At 42.4% G+C, this 27,310-nt stretch overlaps 1 protein-coding gene across 1 annotated transcript in view; it reads left to right on the forward strand.

Moving 5' to 3' along the window:
- Nucleotides 1–27,310, forward strand: part of col4a5 (collagen, type IV, alpha 5 (Alport syndrome)) — an 85,597-nt gene that overhangs the window by 55,830 nt on the left and 2,457 nt on the right. The window contains 18 exon segments of the mRNA XM_078275672.1: nt 147–314; nt 1,459–1,548; nt 2,254–2,400; nt 3,781–3,879; nt 3,972–4,061; nt 5,336–5,475; nt 6,582–6,708; nt 9,057–9,236; nt 9,334–9,384; nt 9,917–10,102; nt 17,872–18,005; nt 20,249–20,321; nt 20,458–20,529; nt 21,975–22,103; nt 23,445–23,543; nt 24,227–24,439; nt 25,311–25,488; nt 26,466–26,580. Coding sequence (XP_078131798.1) covers nt 147–314; nt 1,459–1,548; nt 2,254–2,400; nt 3,781–3,879; nt 3,972–4,061; nt 5,336–5,475; nt 6,582–6,708; nt 9,057–9,236; nt 9,334–9,384; nt 9,917–10,102; nt 17,872–18,005; nt 20,249–20,321; nt 20,458–20,529; nt 21,975–22,103; nt 23,445–23,543; nt 24,227–24,439; nt 25,311–25,488; nt 26,466–26,580 — 2,291 coding nt within the window.

Below are 27,310 nucleotides of genomic sequence, written 5' to 3' on the forward strand. Positions count from 1 at the left end.
TAATTGGAGTATGCATTGAGAGTGCCCAGATTACTTTTTTTTTTTTTTGCATCTCTCCATCACATCTTTTATTGATTATGTGTATATTAATCTGTAGTATTTGTTCATGTGTAAACTAATAAACTCAACTAAACTAAATTAAACAGGATTCCCTGGATCAAACGGAGAGAAGGGAGACCCTGGCCCTCCAGGTCTAGATATTCCAGGTTTGCCAGGAGACAGAGGAAGTCCCGGTTTCCCAGGTTCCCCAGGACCAGTTGGAACTCCAGGACCCCCTGGAGGACCTGGACGGGACGGCCTGCCTGGACTGCCAGGTAAAAACGACTGCTAACATGATTATTCTACGGTCATCGGGACTCAGTAGCTAACTGTAAATGCCACAGGCCTACTGGCTTTCTGATGATGCGACTGCCTCATCCACAGCTTTGAGAATATAGAAAGAAAACCTCAGTATCATTTTTAGTCATGGCTAGCCAGCTACCAAGATGGCTAGTTTTGGTTAACTAGCAGTTGTTTGTCTAGCTGAGTGCTGGCTGTTGAGATATGACCAGTCTCGCATTGCCAGCTCTATCTCCAAAGCGCTGCGGAGTAAAGTCTGGCTACACCACAGATGCATTCTGGGAGAGGAGAAAAAAACGCTCTGGGTTGTTGTCATTTCTTTAAACCAATCAGAATCGTCTTGGCCGCCGCTAAGCTCCAGACGGCCGTCCCGCAAAATAGGCTCCGGAAGGAACTTGTTTTTGTGGAACATTTGCACCTCGCAAAAGAAAACATCACATACGATATTAAATACATGGTTAAACTTACAGCGCCTGGGGACCAACTCCAGATCTGAGCCAGTGCCTTGATCAAGGGCACTGACTGGAGAACCTAGTACATGTTTTTTTGATGATGGGGGAAACCGGAGCACCCGGAGGAAACCCACGCAAACATGGGGATAACATACAAACTCCACACAGAAAGGCCTGGAATGACCTGGATTCGAACCCAGAAACTTCTTGCTGTGAGACCACAGACTGTGCTAACCATTGGGCCACCATGCTGCCCATTAGCTCTTACCAGTGTATCTCCGTGTGTACTTCGTCCACAGCAATCCCACCAACCGGTCCCAAAACGTCCCAGTTAGAGAGGAAATGCCGTGAACATATTCTTTATAAATCTTTTAAATCATTCCCCAAAAGAACCAAGCAGGCCTGCCTTGTTGCACAATCCAAATTTTCTCCAACACTTGCCATTTTCAGCGTGTAGCTTGCTAGCTCGAAGTTGTTGTTGTTTCCCGAAGAAAACGGAGTTAGACAACGGCAACACTTAGCTCAAAACATCCGGCAGCGATTATCCTGGAAATGAAGTGTTGTCGGTCCAGACTAAGATATGACCGACTACATGACGGTCTTGGTAATTTTGTTCATTTTCTGTTCTAACTTCCCTCTCTCCTCTGTAACGTCCGACTGGCTGCAGGTCTTAAAGGAGACATGGGCCCCATGGGATCTCCAGGACCTTCTGGAGAATCAGGAAGACCAGGAGGACCCGGCGGTCCCGGACCTAAAGGTGTTCACTCGTAACTCTTACATACAGCACACATCACCCACAGCGGGTCCCAAGTTATGTTCCCCACTTTTTATTATCTTATTTCTGTAGTGTTTTTAATACAAGAAAACGGTATGTTAATGGGAAAAAAGCTGACACAAGCTTTTACTCAATTTTTAACATTTGTAAACACAGGTTTAGATTTTTTATTCCATGAGAAAGCATATTAAAATGCATTTTAAAGGATAAATTCATGACTCATTATTTAAGTAAATGTAGAAATGCAAAGATGTATCCACTAGTTGTCACATATTAAATTAATCTACAACTATTTTGATAATTGATTAATCGGTTTCAGACATTTTTTATGAAGTCAAAAATCTGTGACAGTAAACTGAATATCTTTGAGTTGTGGCCAAAACAAGACATTTGCGGAAGTCATCTTGGGCTTTTGGGGAAACGCTGATCCACATTTTTCACCATTTTCTGACATTTTATAGACCAAACGACTAATCTGTTAATCCAGAGAACAATCGACATATTAATCAACGATGAAAATCATCGTTAGTTGCAGCCATAACTACATGTTTTGTTTTGTAATTTATGTTGTTGATATAACACAAAAAAGAAACCTAAAAGCAGTTAATGAAAGCTTTTAAAGAGAATAAAGAAACAAAGTACTTCGCTGACGACCACTAAACTGATTCTCCCGTTTCTTCTCTCCAGGTGAACCTGGATTCCCAGGCCGAGACGGTGGACCCGGCGGCCCAGGGGGTAAAGGAGAGAGAGGAGAACCCGGCATCCAGGGACCCCCAGGAAGCAGCGACCCCTCACAGGTCATAAAGGGAGACAAAGGAGAACCTGGACTATCAGGTACGGTCGAAAATATAGCTTTTTATTTTTTAAATGTCGATTTTCCGTTTCAAATCGATCTTCATTTGAATGATCTGATATGGATTTATAAAATTCCAGAGATCGATCTTTAAAGAGGCTCTGTTTTAAAGCTAGACTGAAGATATTGGTATCGAGTGAAACCACTGCAGACGATCTAGGGAACCCATGTCAGGCTAAATAATGCTCCAAAGTTAGGCAACATTTTGGCTAAGGGGAAAAAACTGGCATGGCCATTTTCAGAGATAGTACGGCTTTAGGTATACCGTCTCTCATAGGCGTAATTTACAGGGGGTGTGGGGGGTTACAACCCCCCTGGTCTCGCTTTGCCAGACCCTCCTCCAAAGCGCGCTGAAAGAGGGTCTGGCTACTGCACACAGCATTCCGGGATGGGAGGAAAACATGCTCTGGTTTAATGGCATTTCTTTAAACCAATCAGAATCGTCATGGGCGGCGCTAAACTCCGCACAGAGCCGCTGCAAAAAATTTGTGCGAGAGAAAACTCCGATTGGACAGATAGTCTAGCTAGCTGTCTGGATTTACCCTGCAGAGATCTGAGGAGCCGTTAACCATAGTCCTCATGAATCCACCAGAGTTTAGAACGCCAGTGCTTTGGGTTCATTCTTAACGACAACATAAATATTTTAATAATGCTCCAGGTTAGAGGGTTCCTTGTCCAACAGGGTTCAATGTATTAAGCAAGTGAAAAACTATCTACTTTTATCTGCCTTGGACTCGAACTTGCGGCGAACTTCACAAAACATTGTAGTCTTTTCATCGATATCCTCTACTGCCACTCAGGGAAGAATCCTTCTATCACGATGCCTGAAACACACTTTTGCTTCAGCTCATACACAGCCATCATCATCTTCTTCTTACAAGACAGCCGCTAGTCAAACATACAAGCGCGTTGTTGTATTTACTTGCCCGACGTGCCCTTACTTCTATGAAAATATCTTTCATACCAAGCAAATTGGTATTGTAACTGAAATATCCCTGAGCGAATCGATATTGAATCACAGGGACCTTGTGAATAGGAAACACATTTTCAGAATCAGAAAGGACTTTAATGCCACAGAGAGTTACACCTAGGTGGAATTTGCCTTGGTGATTGGTGCATACATACACAAACAGACATATTAAGCATTAAGAAGAAATAAACAATAACTACAGAAACAAATATATACAAAATAGCGGTTTTGTATAAGACAAAAGGAGGCTGAATGGGTTGAGTGCAGAATGGCAAAAATATTTACATGTATAGTATGCGCAATGGGCAGATAAAGTATAAAGTATAGTATAAATAAAGTATTCAGTAACTACCCACTGTATAATGAAATACACAATGCTTGTATTCTACAGGTGGACCAGGTTTTTCAGGTCAGAAAGGCGTCGCCGGTCTCCCCGGTGACCCCGGGCTGCCAGGATCAGACGGACGTCCCGGACTCCCCGGACCATCAGGTACCAACATACACACACCCATGCACACATACATGAATACACGCTTACTTGTGCGAAGGGATTCCTAACGGGCTGTTTCCGCTGTGTTGCAGGTCCCAAAGGAGATCCCGGCATCCCCGGAGGCCCCGGGGGTCCTGGGCTTCCAGGAGCAAAAGGCGCAATGGGAGAAATGGGATTTCCAGGTGGGTTTGAACTCATAGCGGATGCTTGGTCACTGAGGCTACATTCACACAACCATGTTTTGGTTTAAAAAACAGAGACATTTGGAAACACTGCTGCCCCCGTTTTGGTCTGAAAACTCAGAGGTTGCTTTGTAGTCTGGACGGACATAAACGGAGACCTTTGGAAAACGTCAGTCTTATCAGTACCTCTCAGTAACCATTCCACCCCGTCGTCGCTCCAAGCTAATAAATCCCTGCTCTTACTTTTCACCTTTGTTGTTCTTTCTCCAAAGGACTTTCTGTATTTTCAACTTATGCATCTATGACTTTGAATCGCTGAGTAACGTCAGACAGTCTACTTCCTGTTTACACCGGCACGCAGGGCTTTAAATTGATACCCGCCAACCTGTCATATGCGGGTGAAAATGAACGTTGGCGGGTAACGTTGTAAAGTTGCTAGCCAATTTGGCCGCCGATGAACAAATCGAAGCGTTTGTTTGAATCGGCCGGCTGCAGAAACAATGCGACAAGTCGGTGTTGCCAGATTGGTCTGTTTACCGCCAAAAAATGTGGGTGTTTTTGTGTGTCTTTGGCTTGGAAACATAGTCTTTTATCTGTTTTGTTCAAACAGTGCTTATGTGCAACAGTGCTTGTAGAACTAATCCTACATTTCCCATGAACACTAAGTCCTGACGCGTCAGACACCCGTTGGCTACGTGCCAAGCGTGCGTGGTATCGATTACGAGCTACGCTCATAACGGAGAAGACAAACGGAACCGAGCCAAACAAACCAGAGAAGCTGAAATTAAAGTAAAGTATGTCAGAAAACAAACAAACGTGGCTAGTGGCAAATCTGATTGGCTGGTAACTTTAAAAATCTACTAGCCATGTTGGCTGGTGATCAAAAAAGTTAATTTTGAAGCTCTGCCAGCACGCACATTCCCAGCGTGTGTGAATGCTCATTTGTGCACCGTTTTGCGACGGTTTCTTGATTGAACGACACGTTTCCTCGTAACGGTGTGAAACAGTGTTCAACGGCTTTGAGTTATGTTTTCTCTCGTTTGGTGGGCGTGTCTCTCGTTTATTGGCTGTGTCCCAGGTGATACCCAATCAGCAGAGACATGTCTGTAAACTTGTGGTAATAAAAAGGCGGGGCACTTGTGCACACAACAGGGTGTTTAACGCACCTCCGTTTCAGTCCAGAAAAACGTGTTGCTACGTTTTTTTCCCGGGGCTGAACATGGCCCTGATTTCTTTTTCATGAATGCTGATGTCACGCTTTGATGATGTCACAGGACCGTCAGGGCAGAAGGGTCTATCAGGTCAGCCAGGTCGGCCTGGATCCCCTGGACAGCCAGGAGGACCCGGTTTCCCTGGAGCCAAAGGTGAACCAGGCTCTGCTGGAGTCGGACCACCCGGACTGTCCGGACCCAAGGTACAGACACGACTCAAACACTGACATGTCTTACTTCAGAAAAGCTTCAAAGTGTAGAGCTGGAACAATTCCAAATTGTGCTGTACAATTAATTGGCTCTGAAATAATGGCGATTACCAATATAATTGTCTCTTTCAGTCAAATCTAAAAATATTTATTTATGGATTACTTTTTTAAACAAATGAAAGTTTTGAATGAATCCCAGGATCCATCTTTTGGTTATATCACTGTTATGTGACCCAGATAATGTAATAACGCAGGTACACAGCCTATGAAGTAAACCACGGCTCTTTATTATCATTACATTACATTACAATTAGGGCTGTTGGAACGAATTCAGAAAGTCAAATATAATGTGAATAGTAAAAAAAAAAATCAATACTATTCTACTAGTGATTTTTTTTTAGGTTGGCTAACGTTAGCTAATCTCCCTCTTCTTATGTCACTTCTGATGAACAATAAGTTACGGGAGTGAGAAACACAAGGCATTGTGAGCTAACGTTACGTACCGAGTAACGTTAGTAAAGGGGGGAGTGACAGGCTGCGGCTGGAAATCGGAAGAAATTAAGGACATAGTTTTAACATGATTTTAAAATCGACATCTAGTGAGCCAAAATGCTTATGTTATCAATAGTTAGCTCGCTCTGGTTTCCTAACTGCGTCGCGAGTTATAGGAGCTTAGCCGGGAGCTTCATGGAGACAGCTAAAGTTAATGTTAGCTGCCCTACAGCTGTCAGAGTTAGCTTCTACTTATATATTATTTTCTAACAGCTGCATTCTCAGTAACGTGACAATCTGCAAGAAACAGGTTGCTTTTAAATCACTAAAATAGTAGTGGCAGCACGTTTGGCTTAGTTATCAATGCCGTTAGCATCGTCGCTAACACTATTGTTAGTGTTACTTAGTTTATGACAAATCGTTTCCGAATCGTGCTTTCTAACACAATGTCATTGTGCTAACCGAGCACCATTAGCCTTTACAACAGAGCCGCTTCAACACACTTGTTGATAATGTTTCATTACAGAGTTCTCTGTTGATTTGTGTTTGTCGCTGTGTGCGTGGTGGAAAATAATATAAACAGAGAGCATTTTTTCTGTCTCTCAAAGGGTGAACCAGGTCAGCCAGGTTTCCCAGGAAGTCCAGGACTTAAAGGAACTGCAGGATCCCCCGGTCTCCCAGGGTTACCAGGAGGGCTTGGTCCCAAAGGCGACAGCGGAATCCCAGGACTACAAGGTGAGTCTGAGGTTTGACTCCAGCGGGTTTCAGAAAGATCCACAGGAGTACAGACAGCTTGATGGTGTTTTTTGCCTCCAACGTCACCTTCCAGGCAGCTAACCCTAACCTTAACCCTAAACATAACCATAGCCGCGCTGCCTGGGAGGAGACGTTGGGGGCAAAAAACACCAAAGACCGTACAGACATCATGTTCTCTGCTAATACTTTAAACGTACAATATGTCACTTTCTTCCGCTAGGGCTGTTTAATCAAACCAATGGATGTACATAAACACAGACTTTTGATGATGCTGTGAAGTTGCATGGCATTATGGGAGTTGTTGTCTTCATTGTTAAACACCATTGCCGATTAAAAAGTATCTGTTCAGTGCTGCAATCTGTTCAAGTTTATCCATTCAAGTTTTATTCACGTTAAGTTTAGTAATGTTAAATGTCATTCTAATGAAAATAGCTGCAGTTTTTTAGCCTGACAAGCCAGACCCACATCAAGATGTTGGGTCTGGGAACTCACCATTGGCAGGGCTCAATCCGAGGGGCGGGATAAACGGTTGTCTTTCAAATTCCCTCTGCACGCAATAGGATAGAGCTACAACCAGGCAGAGCAACGAAGAAGGTAGCAGAGCTAGTTGATAGATTCAACTTTTGCCGTATCCGGTCGGCAAAACTCCAAACACATCTTCCTTTTTTAAGAATGACTTCAGGGCTTAACTCCAAGTCTTCCAGAGTCGCGGCCAAAAGCCGATTCCAAAGACCGCTGTTCGCCAGCAGCAGCAGCCATCGTCTTTGTTTTCAAGTAGCAGGGAATTCACGCGGAATCGTCGAAACTCTGCCGTCCTTATGTTAAGCCCGCCCACCGACTCTATACACGCTGTGATTGGCCTGCCTAGAGTTTTTCCAGCTTGCAAGCCAACAGAGAGTTGCTAGACGACCCTGGCTGCAAATTACATTTGCTGCATCTAGGGTGCGTCTAGATTTCTAGGCTAGCAGTTTCTAGGGCTGGGTAGCGAATTCAATACTTTTTAGGTGCCGTCCGAATTGTCTCCTTAATATCGAGTATTGAAAAATGCCTTGTCATTTAATACCATTTCAGTACCTTCAATAAGGAGCAAATCTCATTAGCATCAGTGAGCCAATAAAAACGCAGCATGCTTCTACCAAGATCTAATATAAGCCCAGTTCAGACCAAAGACTCGCGACGAGACGAGTTGAAACTTGCAGCGACTTGCAACGAGCCGGTCTGCAGCGTTCTGAAAGTTGCCAGTTCACACCAATGCGACGAGATGAGACGGTGTATCGTCTCCATAACAACGCCTCTTTGTACTTCTTTTCTAATTTCCGAGCTGGATGCATCCTTTGTTGCGTCTAAATATGAATGTGGATAACATTAGTGGTAGTGAGATGCTTGCTACAGATACATTTCTAGTGATGAATCAGCGGAAACGTTTTATTTCTCTGATTCACGGCTTTGGTTTATCGACGCTCGCTCTCTTCAGTCACTCTCTAGCTCGCTCCACCGCGTACCTACTCGCAGGCGCTCGTTGAGCCTCCATTTAAAAACTTGACCAGCTGACTCCTCTATTGGCAGTTGGAACAGCTGACGTCTCTCACGTTCTAAAACCAGCCCCTGGAGAATCAGACCGATGTAACGTTCTAAAAAGGTTTTGTCTCGTCGCAAATCTTTGGTCTGAACTGGGTTTGACGTTGCAGGTCATAGAGACACGCAGGAAGAACTCTATGTTACACAGAGTCGGGGCTCACGTAGTACAAGCTGGAAAATAAATAAAAAGATTTTGTGCCATGATGTTGTCATTTGTCAATGGATTTTATAAAATTGGTATCGAAAAAAGTATGGTTCAGGAAATGGTATCGAAGTCACGCACCGATATGAAAGTTTTTTTTGAACGATTCAGCCCTAGCAGTTTGCCCCACATTATTTCTTTTTTTATGATTCAGTTTGTATCGCTGACTGACCAGTTAGCTTTATTTATAGCTAAATTATACTCCGTAACCGTAAAAAAGCTGTATTACGATTACTGAGTGTAAATCTGTCTGTGACATTTTATGATTAACAATTACTCTCGAACGTATCATCTGGGTTCCCGTGTTTTGACGGAAGTTAGAGGAACCAGAGGGGTCAAAGGTTTTATGACGCCACTGACAGGCGACTAAATGAAACGTCCCGTTAAAATAACAGGTTTCTCTGGGTTTGAACGTTGTTGGAAACATTTAGGATAATGCAAGTACACAACTCAACAGAACATAATTGTGCGATCAGTGATGCAGTTGTGTTGACCAGCGGCTGCGAGCTAAAACAAAGCTGATGCATTGTCCATCTTCTCCGCTCAGGACCTCCGGGTATCCCCGGTCCCAAGGGTCTCGACGGAGGGCCCGGTGGACCAGGTCTCACCGGAGCTCCCGGTAGACCAGGAGAGTCCGGCTTACCAGGAGGACCAGGGCTGCCAGGAGACAAGGGTCAGGCAGGTCGGGACGGGATCCCAGGACCAGCTGGAATCAAAGGAGACCCCGGTAAGTCAGCAACATGCTCGGAGAAAGAGATGACTAAATTCAAGATTTCCACGTTTTGTTTTTGATTTGATCCACTTGTGATTCCCGTCTACTCCAGGGCTTCCTGGTTACGGCGGACCCGGTGCTCCGGGGCTTCCAGGGTTGCCAGGTGAGTTACTATCAGTGCTGGCAAGACCAGCACGCCCATGAGCGCACAGATGGGCGCAGGTGCATTTGCTCTTTAAAAGACGCAGGCACTGGACGGGAAACTGACAACTGCGTCTGTCTTGAACTAGCAAAGACGGGTGCAAGATAGGGCCCAATGTGTTATTATAAATGAAACTAGCCAACAATATAACGGCCTACAAGTCCAGCTGTAATGATTAGACCATTAAACACATCACTGTTTGGATCCTTTACACTTTCTAAACTGGGAGGATTTTTCTTCATTGAGTACTTTTACTTTTAATACTTTAAGTACATTTTCCTGATGATACTTACAGACTTTTACTTAAATAACATTTTCAATGCAGGTCTTTTACTTGTACCAGAGTATTTTTACAGTGTGGTATTAGTACTTTTACTTAAGTAAAGGATCTTAGTACTTCCTCCACCACTGGTAACCCTTATGTAAGAGGCTAGTTTGTCCTGATTATTGTCGCTGCACTGATATAACAATCTCTACTGTATCTCTCACCCAGGCTCAAAGGGAGACGCCGGTCTCCCCGGCCCCTCTGGCAGTCCTGGTTTCCCCGGCTCTAAAGGAGAGACCGGTTTTTCCGGCTCCCCTGGTCCTCCCGGCAACCCCGGCCCTCCTGGGTCCCCGGGTCAGGCTCTGCTGGGCCCCAAAGGAGCACAAGGACCCCCTGGGCCTCCTGGACGAGCAGGTAAAGCACCTTTTGATGTAGTATTCGTCACCACACGTACTGCCAGAAAAGTGCTGCCTGGTTTTCTGATAAACCCTGTCACACCTAGAGTGAGTGGTGGTTTGCTATACTCACCTACAGCTAGAGCTGTAACAATTCCAAATGTGACGGCACAATATAATTGTCACAGAAATAATTGCGATTAACAATATAATTGGGGACATCAGACATTATTTACTCAAACTAAAAAAAAAAAAAAACCAGCACTGCTGAATGATGGGTATTGTGAATCGGGCTCATTCAGCGAAAACCAGACAGCAAAACGGCAGAAAACATGCACTTTAAATGTGAATGCTTTCATCTCCATGTCGGTTGATTTGCATGGGGGCGGCCACCACCGGCGAAAAAGAGCCACTGTTTGAGCACCACATTGTCAACAATCATTGTCAGCAACACTGAGCACGGATGAGGAAATGTTGGGGGTGCTCCTCACGCACCAATCACTGTTTTCAAAAAAGAAAACGAGCATGTTGTGTTTATGGCACTCTGTTGTCTCAAGATCATCCAGTTGTTTTGTCTTTTATCCACCAATCCATCCATCCGTCCGTCCTCATGTCTCCCTCACACCCTTGCCCTCGTCTCCTGATCACACGTTGGGGGGGGGGGGAGGGAGCTGTAATCTATCCGTCTCTCCACAGCCCTGAAGTCCTGTAAAGTGTGTGTGTGTGTGTGTGTGTGTGTGTGTGTGTGTGTGTGTGTGTGTGTGTGTGTGTCAGATCATTTTGAAGAAATGTTGGTGTGAAACAGCTGAGCCTGAGACAAACTCAAAGAAACTCTGGACTCGCGTCTTCAAAACGGAGTTTGAGATGATTAGTAAGAAGATGATTAAGAAAACTTTCAGGGTCTTTTAAACATGAGTTATTAAGGGTAATAATATTGGTACTGATATGGCTCGCTCCTTTTACCTTAAACAATAAGAGTCCAGTTGGGAGTGTTTGGGTTTGCGTCAGGCTTTGCTGTCTCGTGTTTTTCGTCCCACCAATCATTCATCTGCATGGACACTGTTTGTCCCAACACAAACTGAGAATAAAAGCCTTACACAATGCTGGAAAAAAAAAAGAGTGGACAGGCCTGCGCACGCCTCAGATGGATCGTGCACACAGTATGATACAAGCATCCAGTGCAGTGGTTTTGAGTGAAAATAATGAACTTTTATATTATTGCCATTCTGTGTGAAAACACAATTTAAGAAAAAATGCCCTGTTTTCAGCTTTGTGACAAAGCAGTATCAACCTAATCAAATGGGGTTTTAAACTTAGTAGTAGGATGCATTGGTCAATCCATAAATAAAGACCATCATCCTTTAGTTTATCATCAAAATCACCAAATTTGGAATCGTTTACATTCATTTTTTACATTCATTCTTAAAGTATTAATGCATTATTGGGGGGATATAATAGGCTACGCCCATTTGAACAATCAGTACAACATTGCAAAATTATTTGATAACTTTTTGTCAGGTCCATCTGAGATTTCTATATGCAAATGTTCACACCAGCACTGTGTTAGGCTAGTAAAAAGTGTTTTGTGGGTGTCAGGGTGGCGTTTTAATGGATCCCACTGCAGTTCTAGGGAAGACCCGCCCTACGAAGCAGCCCGATTGGTTGAGGTTAGGTATTGACTTTGAGTAGTTAAGGTTAGGATAGCCGATTGACCAGTGGATAGGCCCGTAACAAATCAGGTTCCGTTACCTCGCACAGGCGTGGACGCCTGGCCAATCGTAGCGCATGAATGCTATTAAAGGGCGGGTCCATAGAAATGTATTTCTACGGGCGGTTGCCTAGAACGGCGGTGGGTTCCATGATAACGCATCAGGGTGACAAAATGAAGCTATGACATTTAACCCCCTGTGTTTCCGGTGGCTTGGCCCCACCCACTGCGGTGTGGCCCCGCCTCCTCATGTGATGACACGTGCATCCGGCCACCGCAGGTCCCGCAGGTCAGACCAACGGCGTCCAGACGTCTCCTGCACGCTCCTTACAGTTTAACCCCACCCTCTGATCTAAAGGAAACACACTTCTACTGGGAAATCGCTGCATTTTCTCTCCCCTCACTCTTTATTTCTTCTTCTAATGACTGTCTTCTTTCACTTTCTATGCACACTGATGGTAGTTTAATGCACCTTTTAATAAGTAAGCACCTTTAAAAAATAATAAATTGTTTTATGATGATAATAATAAATCACACACAGTAGTAGAGTTTAAAACTCAGTCGTTTTCTGGCACAAGTAGCATGAAAAATACCAATCTAACATAGCAGAACGTGCTATGCATTTAGCATCGTACAGTTTGAGCACCGTATAACTAACTCACCTGAAAGGTTAAAGCTTTGTTTTTAGTGTCACATACTGGAATTGTAGTTCTGATGGATTTTACTGAAATGGTGTTATGATTTAAACATACTGGAGCTGAAATGTTTTTGTTATGGCAGCCAGTATCTCCCAAATCTCAGAAATTTCCCCCCAACTCGCTGTTAAGAGTCTCTCCCCCTGGTGGTCACATAGTAGAAAAACAAGACAAAATGTCTGCAGTGGTTCTGAGACTGAAATGTTATCATGCTAAATGCGACATGCTAACAATGACAAAGCCACCAGACTCCTTTGACAAAAACCGTCATTTTACGGTAGTTGCTGCCTTTTCAGACCAATACGACTTTTCCTGCAGCGTTCTAAAACGGTTTTGTCTCGTCATAAATCTTTGGACTGAACTGGGCTTTATTTAAAGTTATTAGTTCATAAAAAAAAATAAAGTTATTTTGAATTTTCCAAAGTCTCACAAAAACATAAACTAACTAACCGATCGCGGCAGCGGCAACTCCCGTGATCTGCACGGTAAAATTACTGCTTCTGTTAAAGGAGTCTGGTGGCTTTGAAGAGAGCAGCGATAACGGCTTCAGTCGTAAAGGGCAGTGTGGCAGCAAGGTAAAGCTGTGAAAAATTTCTAAATATAGCGTACACTTAAAGGTTATCTAAGCGATGTTAGGTGACATTACTTCTTGTTGACGTTCAAAGTATTTTCAAACAAAACGAAGACTAGCTCGCTCCTCCCTCCTCCTCATCCCGTTGTCAGTACCCGATCTGTACCACCTGTAAAATCCATTCGAGTTTCTGCGCATGTGCTGAATTATGCGCATGCGCAGAAACTCAACGTGTTTTACGACACTTCCTGATCAGTTCTACGCTTACGCGAACACCGGCAAACTTCACAGCTCTATGCACTCATTGGCGTAAGGATGTTTGGACATTTCTGGTTACCAGAAGAAAACATTAGACAGTGACAGTAGACCGTTATGATGGCAGAGATGACGTTTACAAGGTGTTTGATGGAGTTGCCTAAAGTATCTGTTAATGATATACGGAGGGTCGTCCGGCCATCCACCACGTAGCAAATTAAATAAAGGCTTCACATTTTACGTTTCATCATTTCTTTGCAACTTTGAAGGTAATTTGCTAACGCTAGCTAGCCTGAGCTAGAAGCCTTGCTTTGGTGTTTTAAGTCATGACTGCTTCAGGTTAATCATGCTTTATATAAAGTTTAAGCATGTGTATACCTCTCACTTCATGTGTTTGTACTTCTATGAAAGTATCAGGTAAAAACAGGGCTACAAATGAGATCTGTGTGAGAGACCAGCAAACTCCTAGCAAACTATTATGTAGCTCAATGCTAGACATTTCACCCCAAATTCCGGTCACTTTACGGTATTTGTATTTGTTTAGTATTTGGTTTAGAAGCCTTTATTGGTGATTTTTTTACGGTACGAAGTCCTGCTACATACGTACATATATAGCTAGCTATATATGCTCCGCTATGTCGCGTTAGCATGCAGCTACAATAGTTAGCTATGAGTATGCTAACGTTAGATTGTAGTGGAACGAAGCAGCACTTTCTAACGTCAAAAATTGCAGATAAAGGCTTCTGAACCAAACACTACACAATCGGACATGTTTCAGCAGGAATGTGACCTGGAATTGGGGAGAATTTAACAACATTGCCAGCTAAGATGACATGTTTACTGCCGTTAGCATGTAGCTACTATAGTGGTATACAGCAGTGGTGGCGGGAAGAGCTGTCATCCCGTCTTCAAAAGGACACTTATGAACGTTCACACTTCATCGCATTAATAATAAACAGTCTATGGTTATTAGTCAAGACGAAGTATTAAAAGTAAAAACATTAACATACACAACAACGACGTCGCTACACGGTTTTGGATCAGTGACAAGTCTCGATTGTTTGTAGCTATGACTATTGTATAATAAAGATTTAATAAAAAAGTTGTGATGTTTGGTCGTAAAGTGTTTCAACACATGCGTGGTACAAATCGCACAGGGACATTGTTAGTTTTCTACTACGTAATTATGCGCATGCGCAGAACGGATCGTACAGGCGGTATGGATCGGGTACTGACACCGGTCCCCTCCCTTCTGTGGTTCAGCGCACTAACCCCCTCCGTGTCGGTACTCCTGCCTGCTCCTCCAAACTGGGGGCGTGCCGACCGCCATCTACTGTAGCTAACACACTATAGATAAATAGCTCAGACAACCACACTTTAAAAAATATCTGAACTATCCCTTTAATCGTGCTTAGGGTGCACTAGCTGGGTCCTCTGTGTGTGTGTGTGTGTGTGTGTGTGTGAGACTATGGAGAAGTGAGACTATGGAAAATGAAGAATTTGAGAACACAAATTAGTAGGCGTAATATGTGACCTCCAGGGGGAGCCACACATTTCAAAACCTCAACAGTGAGCTCGGTGCAAATGTTGAGATACAGGAGCGCTATTGGGTGCTACTTTTATCACTTTTTAAAATCCACAGCTGCACAGTCAGTAGGCTGTCCTCCCCATTACATAAATATCAACTATCTATGAGACTACAAGCAAACGGAAGCAAAGCTTTCAAAGTTGTCCAGTAGCCTTTTTGGTTAATACGTCCTCGCTACTTACAGACAAAAATATCTTGTTTAGTCTGACTGTGTTCCTGTACTGATGCTTGGTTCTTGTCTAAACCTCCTCTTCTTTTTTTGTTTTGTTGTTGCCCTGTGCCATCAACCGGGCTCCGCTTTACCTGGGAATTCTGGGAAACCTAGGTCCTTCAGGTTAGACTCCAGTGGTTTGATGGTTTTGATACATGCTGTGCTCTGTGGGGGGGAAACGAAGGGCGACGGTTTAATGTGTCTCATAACAGCGTTGAGGTCGATTCACTACAACACTCTCTGTTAAAAGTTTGAATTTGTAGAATTGAAATTTACACTTATTTTTTATGGCTAAATCCTTTTGAGATATTGAATTTCAAAGACATCAACCTACTGTTATGCAGATGCATTTATCCCAACCCTGATCTCTTGATTTGTATCATTACACATTGTTTAGTATTGTGGTATCTGTTTTTAATTAGGAGCAACACATCATGGAGAGCGTGAGAATGAGTGAAAATCAGATAATGGGTTGATGTCCGCAGGGTTTTTTTTTGTTTGGTTTTTTACCCTCTCTTTACCCCGCAGGACAGGCTGGACACTCAGGATTGATCATAATCACCCTAACTCTTGCATAAAAGTGTTTGTTTTCTTGCCATTTTGGGAGAGCAAAATTGTGTTTTGGGTTTTTTTTTCTGCTTCTTCTTTTCCATTTTTGACGGACAAAAAGTTTCTCTGAGGTCAAGCTGCTCTTTAGGATGACAAATGCTCTCATTAGCAGACCCAAACAGAATCTGCAGATTGTTCTTGTTGTGTTCAGCGGTGATCCAGAAAGAAAATCTGCGGGTTTTATTTTTAGATTATTTGAATTTGTTTAAAATCTGCGGAAAAACCCGCGCAATTCTGCATCTGCAGATTCCGTGTGGCCCTGCTCATTGGTGGATATAAAGCTAGTTTGCAAACTGTTTATACTGTTTGTCTGAGAAATGTTGACTACAAACTGACAACTGAAATGATATGTAAAATGCGTCAATGAAGGGCTCAAGATGCCTTGCAACATTACTTTATGTTCCCTAGCAATACTGAGACGGCGTGTTAGAAAAACAACACGGACCCGGGTGATTGGGGGGGGGGGGTAATACTCCGAGAACAAAACTTGGATATTCTCTGAGATTATAAAGTCAAATTTGATTGTAACTAGCGATTATTTTGCATCTGTCCACTGCTATCGCCTCATCCAAATCAGGATGTAATATGTTGATTCCGGGCTGAAATCACGAGTGTTTCCTTATTGCAAAATTAAATTGCAAGATATAATTTGATTAGGTCATCCACTACAGGCGTAATACACAGCAAGCAGCAGCATCTGTGATGATGAGGTTGACAAAACTTTATTTTTTTCTCATAAATTTGCCTCTTAAATCTCTGGGATTCTGAGTTTTTTCTTTGAATATTACCCCCCCCTCCCCCAGCTCCAGAATTTTGTATTTCTTTTACCTGCTATGTCTCTAATACGCCGTCACACAATACACCAACTTATATCAGAATGAATATTATATTTTTATAATACGTTTTTACAGCTAGTTCTATAATGAAACTCTTCAGTTTTGTTTGTTTTGAACTCAAGTAGACATCTAAGATATTTCCTGTGTTTTAAAACTTAACAAATGATTATAAATACTTATTTTTAACATAATATTGCTAAGTGCAGCTGATTTGTGAAGGCTGGAGATATACTGTATATGATTTGTTTATTTCATGAGTCTGTTTTCAGTGGCTGCATTGTAGAAAAAAAACACACGGTGTGGGTCATTTTAGTTCCCGTCTGTACAATTTAAATTATGGAGTGAGAATATGGTTTAATACATATTTTCCAGTTAAACGAGCCAAGAATGTCAACCACTACATGGCAACAACATTTCATATCCCTTGTGTTGTCCTCTGCTCAAATTTGGCCCGTTTTTAACATCAGAAATATGGGTTTCTTTCAAACAAATTGCCCAAAAATAACATGGATGTACGTTGTACGGAACCCATACAACATTTAAAAAACAATTATGATTATTTCCATTAAATTTGGGGTCTTTTATTTAATTTTATAGCATTTGAAGAGAATGTTTAAATGGTTTCAAAACCGGATCCTGACTAAACTTCTGTCTGTGATCCACTCAACATCCTCTGATCTTAACTCATAGTCTAAATAATTCATAGTTTCTGCTTTTTTTAACTAAAATATTTGCTAAAATGTCATATAAATTAGGTTTATTGACCATGAATTTAAAGAAGCGTTTCAAAAAACGTTTCAAAAAACGTTAAAAGCATCGAAAAAAGGGACAAAAACATTGGATAAAGCGCCAAAAAAAGTTTGGTTACACTTTACTTGAAGCTATCTACATACAGTAAGAGTGACATGACACTGTCATGAACGCGTCATAAACATTATAAACAAGTCATAAATGTTTATGACATAACGCTTCTTTTAGTAAGTGTCATTCAGTTTTCGTCATGACAAGTTATGGTTAGGGTTAGGGTTCATGTGTCATGACAGTGTCATGTCACTCTTATGTAGATACCTTCAAGTAAAGTGTTACCAAAAGTTCATTTTCAATTTTGACCCTGAAAGACAACAACTTCATGGTCGACGGGAAGACAACACAAGGGGTTAACAGTAGAAAAGTACTTCTAAAATCTCACTTCCGACTTGATAAATGGCAACCAAACTGATCCTAGCGAGAATATAAAGAGAGGAAACGTTAATGTGTTAATTAGTCAGTAGTCATTCTGTACCTGACCTTTGACTTTTGCCGGCTGCGTGTAAAGGTGCACCTGGCCCCGAGGGTCCCCGCGGGCCCGCAGGAAGCGGCGGCGTTAAGGGAGAAAAGGGAATCCCCGGCGCTCCCGGCCAGCCTGGCTTCCCCGGACAGAAGGGAGATAGCGGCGTTCCCGGATTCCCGGTAAGATACCTTTTACTGAATTCAGAGGTGGAAAAGTAACGACTTACAATTACTCACGTTACTGTAATTGAGTAGTTTTTGTCTGTACTTTTAAAGGTCCTATGGCATGAAAAATTCACTTTATGAGGTTTTTTAACATTAATATGAGTTCCCCCAGCCTGCCTATGGTCCCCAAGTGGCTAAAAATGGTGATAGGCGTAAACCGAGCCCTGCTCTGTCTTTGAGAAAATGAAAGCTCAGATGGGCCGATGTTACCTCTCCTTTCTCTGCTTTGCCCACCCAGAGAATTTGGCCCACCCATGAGAAAGAGAGACATCATGGCTTTCAAACGAGCAAAGTGGCAGTTGGTCAAGGCCACACCCCCACCATCCACCTTGCCCCCCCTCTCTCCTCCTCAATAGCATTTAAAGCTACAGACACAGAAATGGCACATACTAAGGAAAGCTCATTGTGGGACTGGCTCTAGTGGCTGTAATTCTGCACCAAGGCTGAATTTCGGGAAAGAGACGTCAGATACAGTATTAGGGGACCACTAAGGCCTATATAAAAGAGACTTCAGATACAGTATTAGGGGACCACTAAGGCCTATATAAAAGAGACTTCAGATACAGTATTAGGGGACCACTAAGGTCTATATAAAAGAGACTTCAGATACAGTATTAGGGGACCACTGAGGTCTATATAAAAGAGACTTCAGATACAGTATTAGGGGACCACTAAGGCCTATATAAAAGAGACTTCAGATACAGTATTAGGGGACCACTAAGGTCTATATAAAAGAGACTTCAGATACAGTATTAGGGGACCACTAAGGTCTATATAAAAGAGACTTCAGATACAGTATTAGGGGACCACTAAGGCCTATATAAAAGAGACTTCAGATACAGTATTAGGGGACCACTAAGGTCTATATAAAAGAGACTTCAGATACAGTATTAGGGGGACCACTAAGGTCTATATAAAAGAGACTTCAGATACAGTATTAGGGGACCACTAAGGCCTATATAAAAGAGACTTCAGATACAGTATTAGGGGACCACTAAGGCCTATATAAAAGCATCCAAAAAGCAGCATGTCATGGGACCTTTAAAAAAAATCTGTACTTTTATGTTTACTTAAGTATGTTTTGTTTGAAGTGTTGTACTTCGCTACAGTTTAAATCACATCCAATACTGAGTAAAAAAACAATTGCAAGTAAGAAATTGTGTGCCGTAAACTACCACTGTTAAAGTAACTAAGTAACTTTTACTCTGAGCTACTTTGTACTTGAGTAGATTTAATTATTATTCAAATCTTTTTATTGAGATTTTCAAAAAAGGAGAAATACAAACAGGGTGGTGTCTTCCCAAAGAACATGGAATCACACACACCACATAATAGAAACATACATACACAACATGTTGTAAAGGTCATCCAAAAAGCAAGTGGAATAAAAGCAATAACACAAAAATACAAATGCATAAAAAAAAAAAAAAACGGAGGGAGCCTCTTGTAGCGTACTTAAGTTTCTCCAGCTTTAGATGTGCCATGACACACACTACCCATTTTGAATGGGTTGGGGGTTTGTTAGATTTCCACTGTAACAAGATTAGTTTCCGTGCTAATAACGGAGAATAGGCGAGTGCATCAGCCTGAGTGCGTGACAGTAAAGCTTCCCTAGGTGCTTTTTTTTACATATATATGAATAGGTCTCACAAATGGCCACCCACAATGGAGCCAGTCTTGAGTAGATTTTAACCGGTAATTTTACTTGTACTTAAAGGTGCTGTAGGTAGGATTGTGAAGATCCAGAACTTAGCCAAAAAATGTGAACATCGACAACTTCTCAGTCCCTCCCCCCCCCCTTTCTGCTAAACCCCAAAACGGTCTCCTAAGCCCCTCCCCCCACAAGGGAGAATGAATGTGTGTGCATGAGCAGTGATTGACACGTAGTTGGCACCCCCCCTGGCCCTGATTGGTGCATCTGAACAGGGAGCTGTGGATTTTTGCAAATCTCACTACAGGCTGTAGGTGGTGCCAGAGGAGCCTGATTTTTTTTTAAATGACCTGCTTCATGTAGTTCTACTGGAACATAGGGTCAGTTTCAGCAAATATGACAGAAAGTTAGTTTAAAAGTCTTACTTACTGCACCTTTTTAAGTAAAAGTTCATCAAAGTAATAGTGCTTTTACTTAAGTAGAATATTTTTTGTACTCTTTCCACCTCTGGACTGAGGTGTAACTGTCGGGTCTTCTTTCTTCCCAGGGTCCCTCTGGTGTTCCCGGTTCTTCTGGTTTGAAGGGAGACATCGGTCTGCCCGGCGTTCCTGGATTCCCTGGTTAGTCCACAGTACTGTAACTGCATTTTTCTGATTTCTTCCTACGATCCAAAAAAGCCTGTATTTTTAGTCAATTTGTCGAAAGCAAAGCCCAAACGTGCTTCATTTGTGGGGTTTTTTTGTTTGTTTTTTTCAGGACCAAAGGGAGACCCAGGACTCCCCGGCGCCAGCGGCCTTCCTGGAAATCCTGGCGACGTCGGAGAGCAAGGTGGGTCGACACATTCACCTTTTCACTTACAGTGATTAGTGCAGGGCTTCCGCGGGGTCCTAAAGTGCTCATATTATGCTCATTTTCAGGTTCATAATTGTGTTTAGAGGTTATATCAGAATAGGTTTACATGGTTTAATAAAAAATAAAAAAAACACCATATTTTTGTTGTACTGCACATTGCTGCAGCTCCTCTTTTCCCCCTGTGTGTTGAGCTCTCTGTTTTAGCTACAGAGTGAGACATCTCATTTCTGTTCCATCTTTGTTGGGAGTCGCACATAGCAGTAGCTAGTATCTTCGGGCCTCCGCTCTAACTAGCTTGGTTTGAGCATTGTATCGAGCATTGTAACATGTCTTACAAAGTGACGCACGTTTGTCACGGAAGTAAAGGCTGGACTACAATAGAGCTGTTTGGAGCAGTTTGTGAACAGTGTTTTCTGTTGGAGATGGTAAGTCCCTTTGGGGGGGACTTTGGGCTTTTTACACTTTGTAAACCTGTAACGTGCACAAAAAGATATATAACACAATAAAGGTAAGGGGAAAATCCAAAAAAGCCTAATATGAGCACTTTAAAGCTATAGTGCGTACTTTCTGTCGCCCCCATGAGGAATTCTAAGTAATGACAACAACACTGACAACGCGTCCACATGATACAAGCCTTCCGTGATTGCGCACGCGCCCCCTCCCCCCCCTCCACACAGTTGCTAGTAGCCACGGAGGATTAAAAAAACATGATGGACTCTAGTCATTATCTTCACTCGGTTTTCTTCACGCGAAGGTCGCCGGACACCACAATTTTCTGACAGGGTTCATACGTTTTGAAAAAAACTGGAAAAGTTTTGGAATTTGAAAAATGCGAATTCCAGGCCTGGAAAGGCTTTGGAAACAAAAAAAGACCCAGAATGTTTTGGAAAAGTCATGGATTTTTTTTTAACACAGCATAATAATATGTGATTAATAAATGTATTTTCACGTCGTCTTAATCTCACCGTTCTATTTGGGGCGCGATATTACGAATCCCACTATGAACAACATAAATTGTCATTCATTTTCTTGTTAAACCTCTGAGGCTAAACATAAACACAGATTTTTATTCTTATTGTATGATGTCGTCTGACATTTTCAGGAATACATAGTCATGGAAATTTGCCGAAAAGTCATGAAAACGTCATGGAAAAGTATTGGTTAAAATGCGTATGAACCCTTTTCTGAACACAGTCACACTGAGAAATACAGAGAGAGTTGTGTCGAGCTGAGAGTCTTAGCTAGCTTTGTAGCAACTCATTTGGCAACGGCTTGAATGTAACAGATGTTCAATAATATCAAAAAGTTATGCACTAAAGCTTTAAATCAACACAAAACATTTAGATTTGCCTTTAAAATCAGTTAATATGTCTCGTGGAACCTCGGACTGATTATTTTCCTCTGTAACATTTGATTTCCAGGCCCTCCTGGCGACCCCGCCATTGCTCCGACTCCCATCTTTGTGAAGGGAGAGCGAGGACCCCCTGGTGGTCAGGGCCAGCCTGGTGGTCGGGGACCACCCGGCCCTCCTGGGCGTGAAGGACTTCTGGGTGAGTAAAGGACCGGTAACGGACCTTCACGGACCGATGAAGGTCACGGGACAGTTAGTGATGAAGAATTACAACAGAATTGAGAAATACATTTATATACATAGTTATGTTTTCATGTAATTGAGTTCTTCCTATGAAAGAAGATTCCTAAGAAAATAGGACGGACCTATTTGTTGCAGTGATGTTTTTCTTTGTCTTTAAAGTTAGTTTAAATGTAATTTTTATGATTTTCATTTTGCTGTATACATACAGTATATATGTTCAGCTTATCCATTGTTCAGTTCGAATACTGTTTAAGGTCCTGCTTTATTGTCATTACAAAATACAGAATTTCACAATAAAATGCAGTTGTAGCTGCTCCATCCTTCATACAGATACATTTAAGAAGACAAAATAATTAAGTCAGAGAAGAATGAAACAACTAAATCGAATCAAATGGCACTCTGTTCAATTTTAGTGATGATTTTTCACTTTTATTAAAGGGGAACTATGCAGGGGAACTATGCAGACTTTTTTCGGGTTGAATGGTGGTCGTCTCGCTCCCCCCTAGCGCCTGTGAGCAGAAAAACCACCCTTGCAACTTTTGGATCGCGTGATATCAGGTCTCGCGATGTATCGAATTGCTGTAGGCACTGCACACATCCGTCCATTTAGGAACCGGCTGGTAGCTGGTAGCATGGCTGAGCCGGCAAAAAAGAAGCAGAAACCTTGGAAAGCATTGTCGGAGGAACAGAGAAAGAGGAAACGGCAGACTGACCGAGCAAGTTTTTACGACAGTGTTGCCAAATATCTATTCCGAAGCTGTAGAGGGCGCTCTATAGAGAAAACAGCAAAGAAATTGCTAAAACTGCATAGCGCCCCTTTAAATCAAACTCTTGATATCATGTCTAACCTTTTCACTCGTCTAACAGAAAGTAATCTCTGTCTCTCTCTCTCTCTATCTCTCTCTGTCTCTCTCTTTCTCTGTCTCTCTCTCTCTCTCTCTCTCTCTCTCTCTCTCTCTCTCTCTCTCTCTCTCTCTCTCCCTCTCTCTCTCTCTCTCTGTCTCTCTCTTTCTCTCTCTCTCTCTCTCTCTCTCTCTCTCCCTCTCTCTCTCTCTCTCTCTCTCTCTGTCTCTCTCTTTCTCTCTCTCTCTCTCTTCTCTCTCTCTCTCTCTCTCTGTCTCTCTCTTTCTCTCTCTCTCTCTCTCTCTCTCTCTCTCTCGCTGTCTCCTCTCTCTCTCTCTCTCTCTCTCTCTCTCTCTCTCTCTCTCTCTCTCTCTCTCTCTCTCGCTGTCTCTCTCTCTCTCTCCCTCTCTCTCTCTCTCTCTGTCTCTCTCTCTCTCTCTCTTTCTGCTCTCAGGTCAGCCCGGCGCCCCCGGCGATATTGGTCCCGAGGGTCCTCCTGGCTTCAGCGGCGTGCCCGGCAGGAAGGGAGACAACGGCCCGGCCGGTCAGCCTGGTGAGTGAAACAGGAAGCAGACATCATATCGGATGTAACGATGAACTCAACTCTTGATTCAGTTAACGATTTGAAGTTTACAGTACGATTACTCTCAGGATTTATTGCTAAGACCATATGTTAAATTAAATTATTTAAAAAAAAGATTATTTACAATAACTTATAAGAACAACTTTTATTACCAGTCATTTGCTGTTAAACGACAAAAAGAAGAAACACTAGATGGCAGAAGGCTATTTTACAACAACATTGAACAGAACACAAGCTTACAGAGGCGTACTCAAACGCAACATGAAAGTCTTGTCTCTGTTGCTTCTCTGGCAGTGTCCACGCTGTCACAGAGTGCAGCTCTTTTGTCTTAAACAAAAATGAAATAAAAAGAATAATAGTAATTGGATTTCTAAAACAAATGCAACATCGAAATAACTGAATAAATAGAAAGAAATCTTTTCAAATAAATAAACTAGAAAGGCGTAGTGACGTCTGAAGTCAAACGAGTGAAATCTAAAGTAGATTACGCCCTAGGACGTTTAAAAATTACATCGCGATATATATATATATATATATATATATATATATATATATATATTATTTTTTTTTATCTCAACAGGTTGTAATCTTTACACATTTAAATTGATTTCTAACTGATTCATGAGTCATCGTTCCATCCCTCTTGATTTTAGGTCAGCGTGGCTACCCTGGTCCCCCTGGTTCCGACGGTCCACAGGGTCAACCTGGTCCTCCAGGATCCGTCTCTGCTTCCCACGGCTTCCTCATCACCCGCCACAGCCAGGCTCAGGATGTGCCCTTCTGCCCCGACGGAACCAGCCTCATCTACGACGGCTACTCCCTGCTGTACGTGCAGGGCAATGAGAGGGCCCACGGACAGGACCTCGGTACGGAGGGTCTTTGTTTTACTAAGGCAGTGTTCACACTTGGCGTCTGTTTTACATTATAATCCTATGGAGTAAACCATGTTTATAAAAAAAAAAAAAGTCCTGACCGCTTTTTTCCGCGGCGTCTTTTTGAAGTTGAAAAAGTTGTAACTTTTCTGGAAAAAAGACGCCCTGCGTCAAAGCGCTTTTTTTTTTTTTTTTTTATGTTCCCACAACCCTATGTTCCCACATTTCTAAGATTTCTTTTCAAAATTAGGTCCTATTTTCCCACATTTCATTTCATAAATGTGTATCAGATTTTATCCCCCTAACCCTAACCCTAAAAAATGTTGTAGGAGGATAGGGCTTAAATTGAAGGGAAATGTAGGAAGACAAGACCTAATGTTGAAAATGTCCTAGAAATGTGGGAACATAGGGCCTAGTTTTCAGTTCAAAGAAAATTCTTAGAAATGTGGGACCATTGGGCTGTAGGAACATAGGGCTGACCCCGTTTCCATAACAACAAGAAAAAATGAAAAGGTGCAGATAGATAGACTTGTGCTAGTGTCGGAGCACAGCGAGTTATGTGATATGTTCAGGGAATGTTGGTTGGGGGAACTTGCTTTGTTTTATCTAACGTTAGCACCGCTCCACATAGCACTCTTGGATACTGTAGCAGTAGCTGTTGTTATAGCAACATAAGACGCCCTCTGCTGCTTTTTGGAACCAACACGCTGCCAGTTTTTTGGTTTTTTTCAAACCACAAAACCACCCAACCACTTTTTCTTGTAAAAAAAGACGCCAACTGTGATCAGGACCTAAGCAGTCCCAATTTATATTGATTTCATCAAAAGCACTTCATCTATTTGACCTCGTCCTCGCTCTGTTCCAGGCTCGGCCGGCAGCTGTCTGCGCAGGTTCAGCACCATGCCCTTCATGTTCTGCAACATCAACAACGTCTGCAACTTCGCCTCCCGCAACGACTACTCCTACTGGCTGTCCACGCCCGAGCCCATGCCCATGTCCATGGCCCCCATCACCGGAGAGGGCATCAAGCCCTTCATCAGCAGGTAGGGCCGAGACAGAGACGCTGGATGGTGCGCTCCATTTGTACTCGGAAGTCGGAATTTCCGAGGTCAAAGTCAAAAACGCCCCCTGAAGTCGGACAACCTCACAGTAGCCCAAGCTCAAAATCCAACATGGCTGCCCCGTGCGTCAACAGTAGTGAAACTGTAGTAACATACAGTTTATTAGCACTCCTGTCTTATTTTTGTGTCTCACTAAATCAGTCGTACACGCAGTCCTGTCCAACTTCTACCTGTGGACATGTTGCTACGCTGTTTTACTAAACAGTGTTATCAACTGGCATTGCTAACAATGGCTAACCTGGCTAGAGCGAACCCCAACGTGAATTCCGACTTGTTTTAATGCAGGGGTTCTCAAACACATCACAAAGGTCCGCATCTGATTTTTATTCCAGCTCAAAGATCCACAACAATTGGCAATAACAAAAAAAGGAAGCATTCGGTCCATTTTTTAAGCTTCATGCAGTAAAAGTACAGCAGTATTTTTAGCTTCATGTAGTAAAAGTACAGCAGTATCGTTTTTTCCCGCCTTTTTTCAACGTTTTTTCCGCTGTTGCAGTGCTTTTTGCAACGTTTTTGTTGTCTTTTGACATTTTTGTCCCCTTTTTCAATGTTTTGGTCGCTTTTTGCAGCGTTTTTGATGATTTATTTCTTGTATAGTCAACATGACAATGATACAGTAATATAACAATGTATTGATCAATAGAAAATGTATTTCAAAATAGAAAATGTTACACTTACACATAAAGTATTCATAGCACAAGGTATGGTCCAGGTCCGGACTGACTTGCCGTTTGGTCCGGATGCCGACCTTGGTCCGGACTTTATGAAGCCCTGTTTTAATGAAACGTTCCCCTCGGGGGCGACGTCGTTCCCAGCTCCAGCTTCTGAGTTCCGAGGTGAATGGAAGGCACTACAAAGGCAAGCATGCGAGGTGTTTGATTTGACATTTCTGTGTCCAGGTGTGCAGTGTGTGAAGCCCCAGCCATGGTGATCGCAGTCCACAGTCAGACCATCCAGATTCCCACTTGCCCTTCAAATTGGGAAGCTCTGTGGATAGGCTACTCCTTCATGATGGTAGGAAGGTCCATTAATCTGTCGATTCTTTTCTGGATGAATGGCTTCGTCGTTTGGTCTATAAAATGTCAGTTTTCCGTGTTTCCCAAAGACCACGATGACGTCCTCAAACGTCTTGTTTTGTCCAGAACTCAAAGATGTTCAGTTTACTGTCACAGAGGAGACAAGAAACTAGAAGATACTCACATTTAACAAGCTGGAACCAGAGAAGTTTTACTTTTTATTTCCATTAAAAATGACTCAAACCGAATAATCGATGATCAAAATAGTTGGCAAAAATATCTTTATTGTTTTTTTGCACTCACAGGTAGTACATTACAGTTGCTGATTAATTTGATAGTTGACAACTAATCGAATAATCAATCAATCTTTGCAGCTCTACACATACACATTTGCACTAAGCACAATTGTTACAAAATGCCCCTAAACATGACTGTAGAGCTGGGCGATATGGAGAAAATCAAATATCACGATTTTTTTTACTAAATGTGCAAATGTGGATATTGTGGTGATATTGCAGGGTTGACTGTAGGGGCGCACGATTCAGAAAATGTCACGATTCAATTCAATATCAATTTTTAGGCTCAAGATTCGATTCAAAATCGATTTTCGATTCAAAAATGATTCTTGATTAAAAAAACAATTCACAGTATGTAAATGTAGTTACTTTTCCCATGTGATTGCAGTAGACATACAATTAAAAAAAAATATATATATATATATATATATA

The sequence above is a fragment of the Sander vitreus genome, chromosome 19, assembly GCF_031162955.1.
Source record: "Sander vitreus isolate 19-12246 chromosome 19, sanVit1, whole genome shotgun sequence".
Lineage (NCBI taxonomy): Eukaryota > Metazoa > Chordata > Actinopteri > Perciformes > Percidae > Sander > Sander vitreus.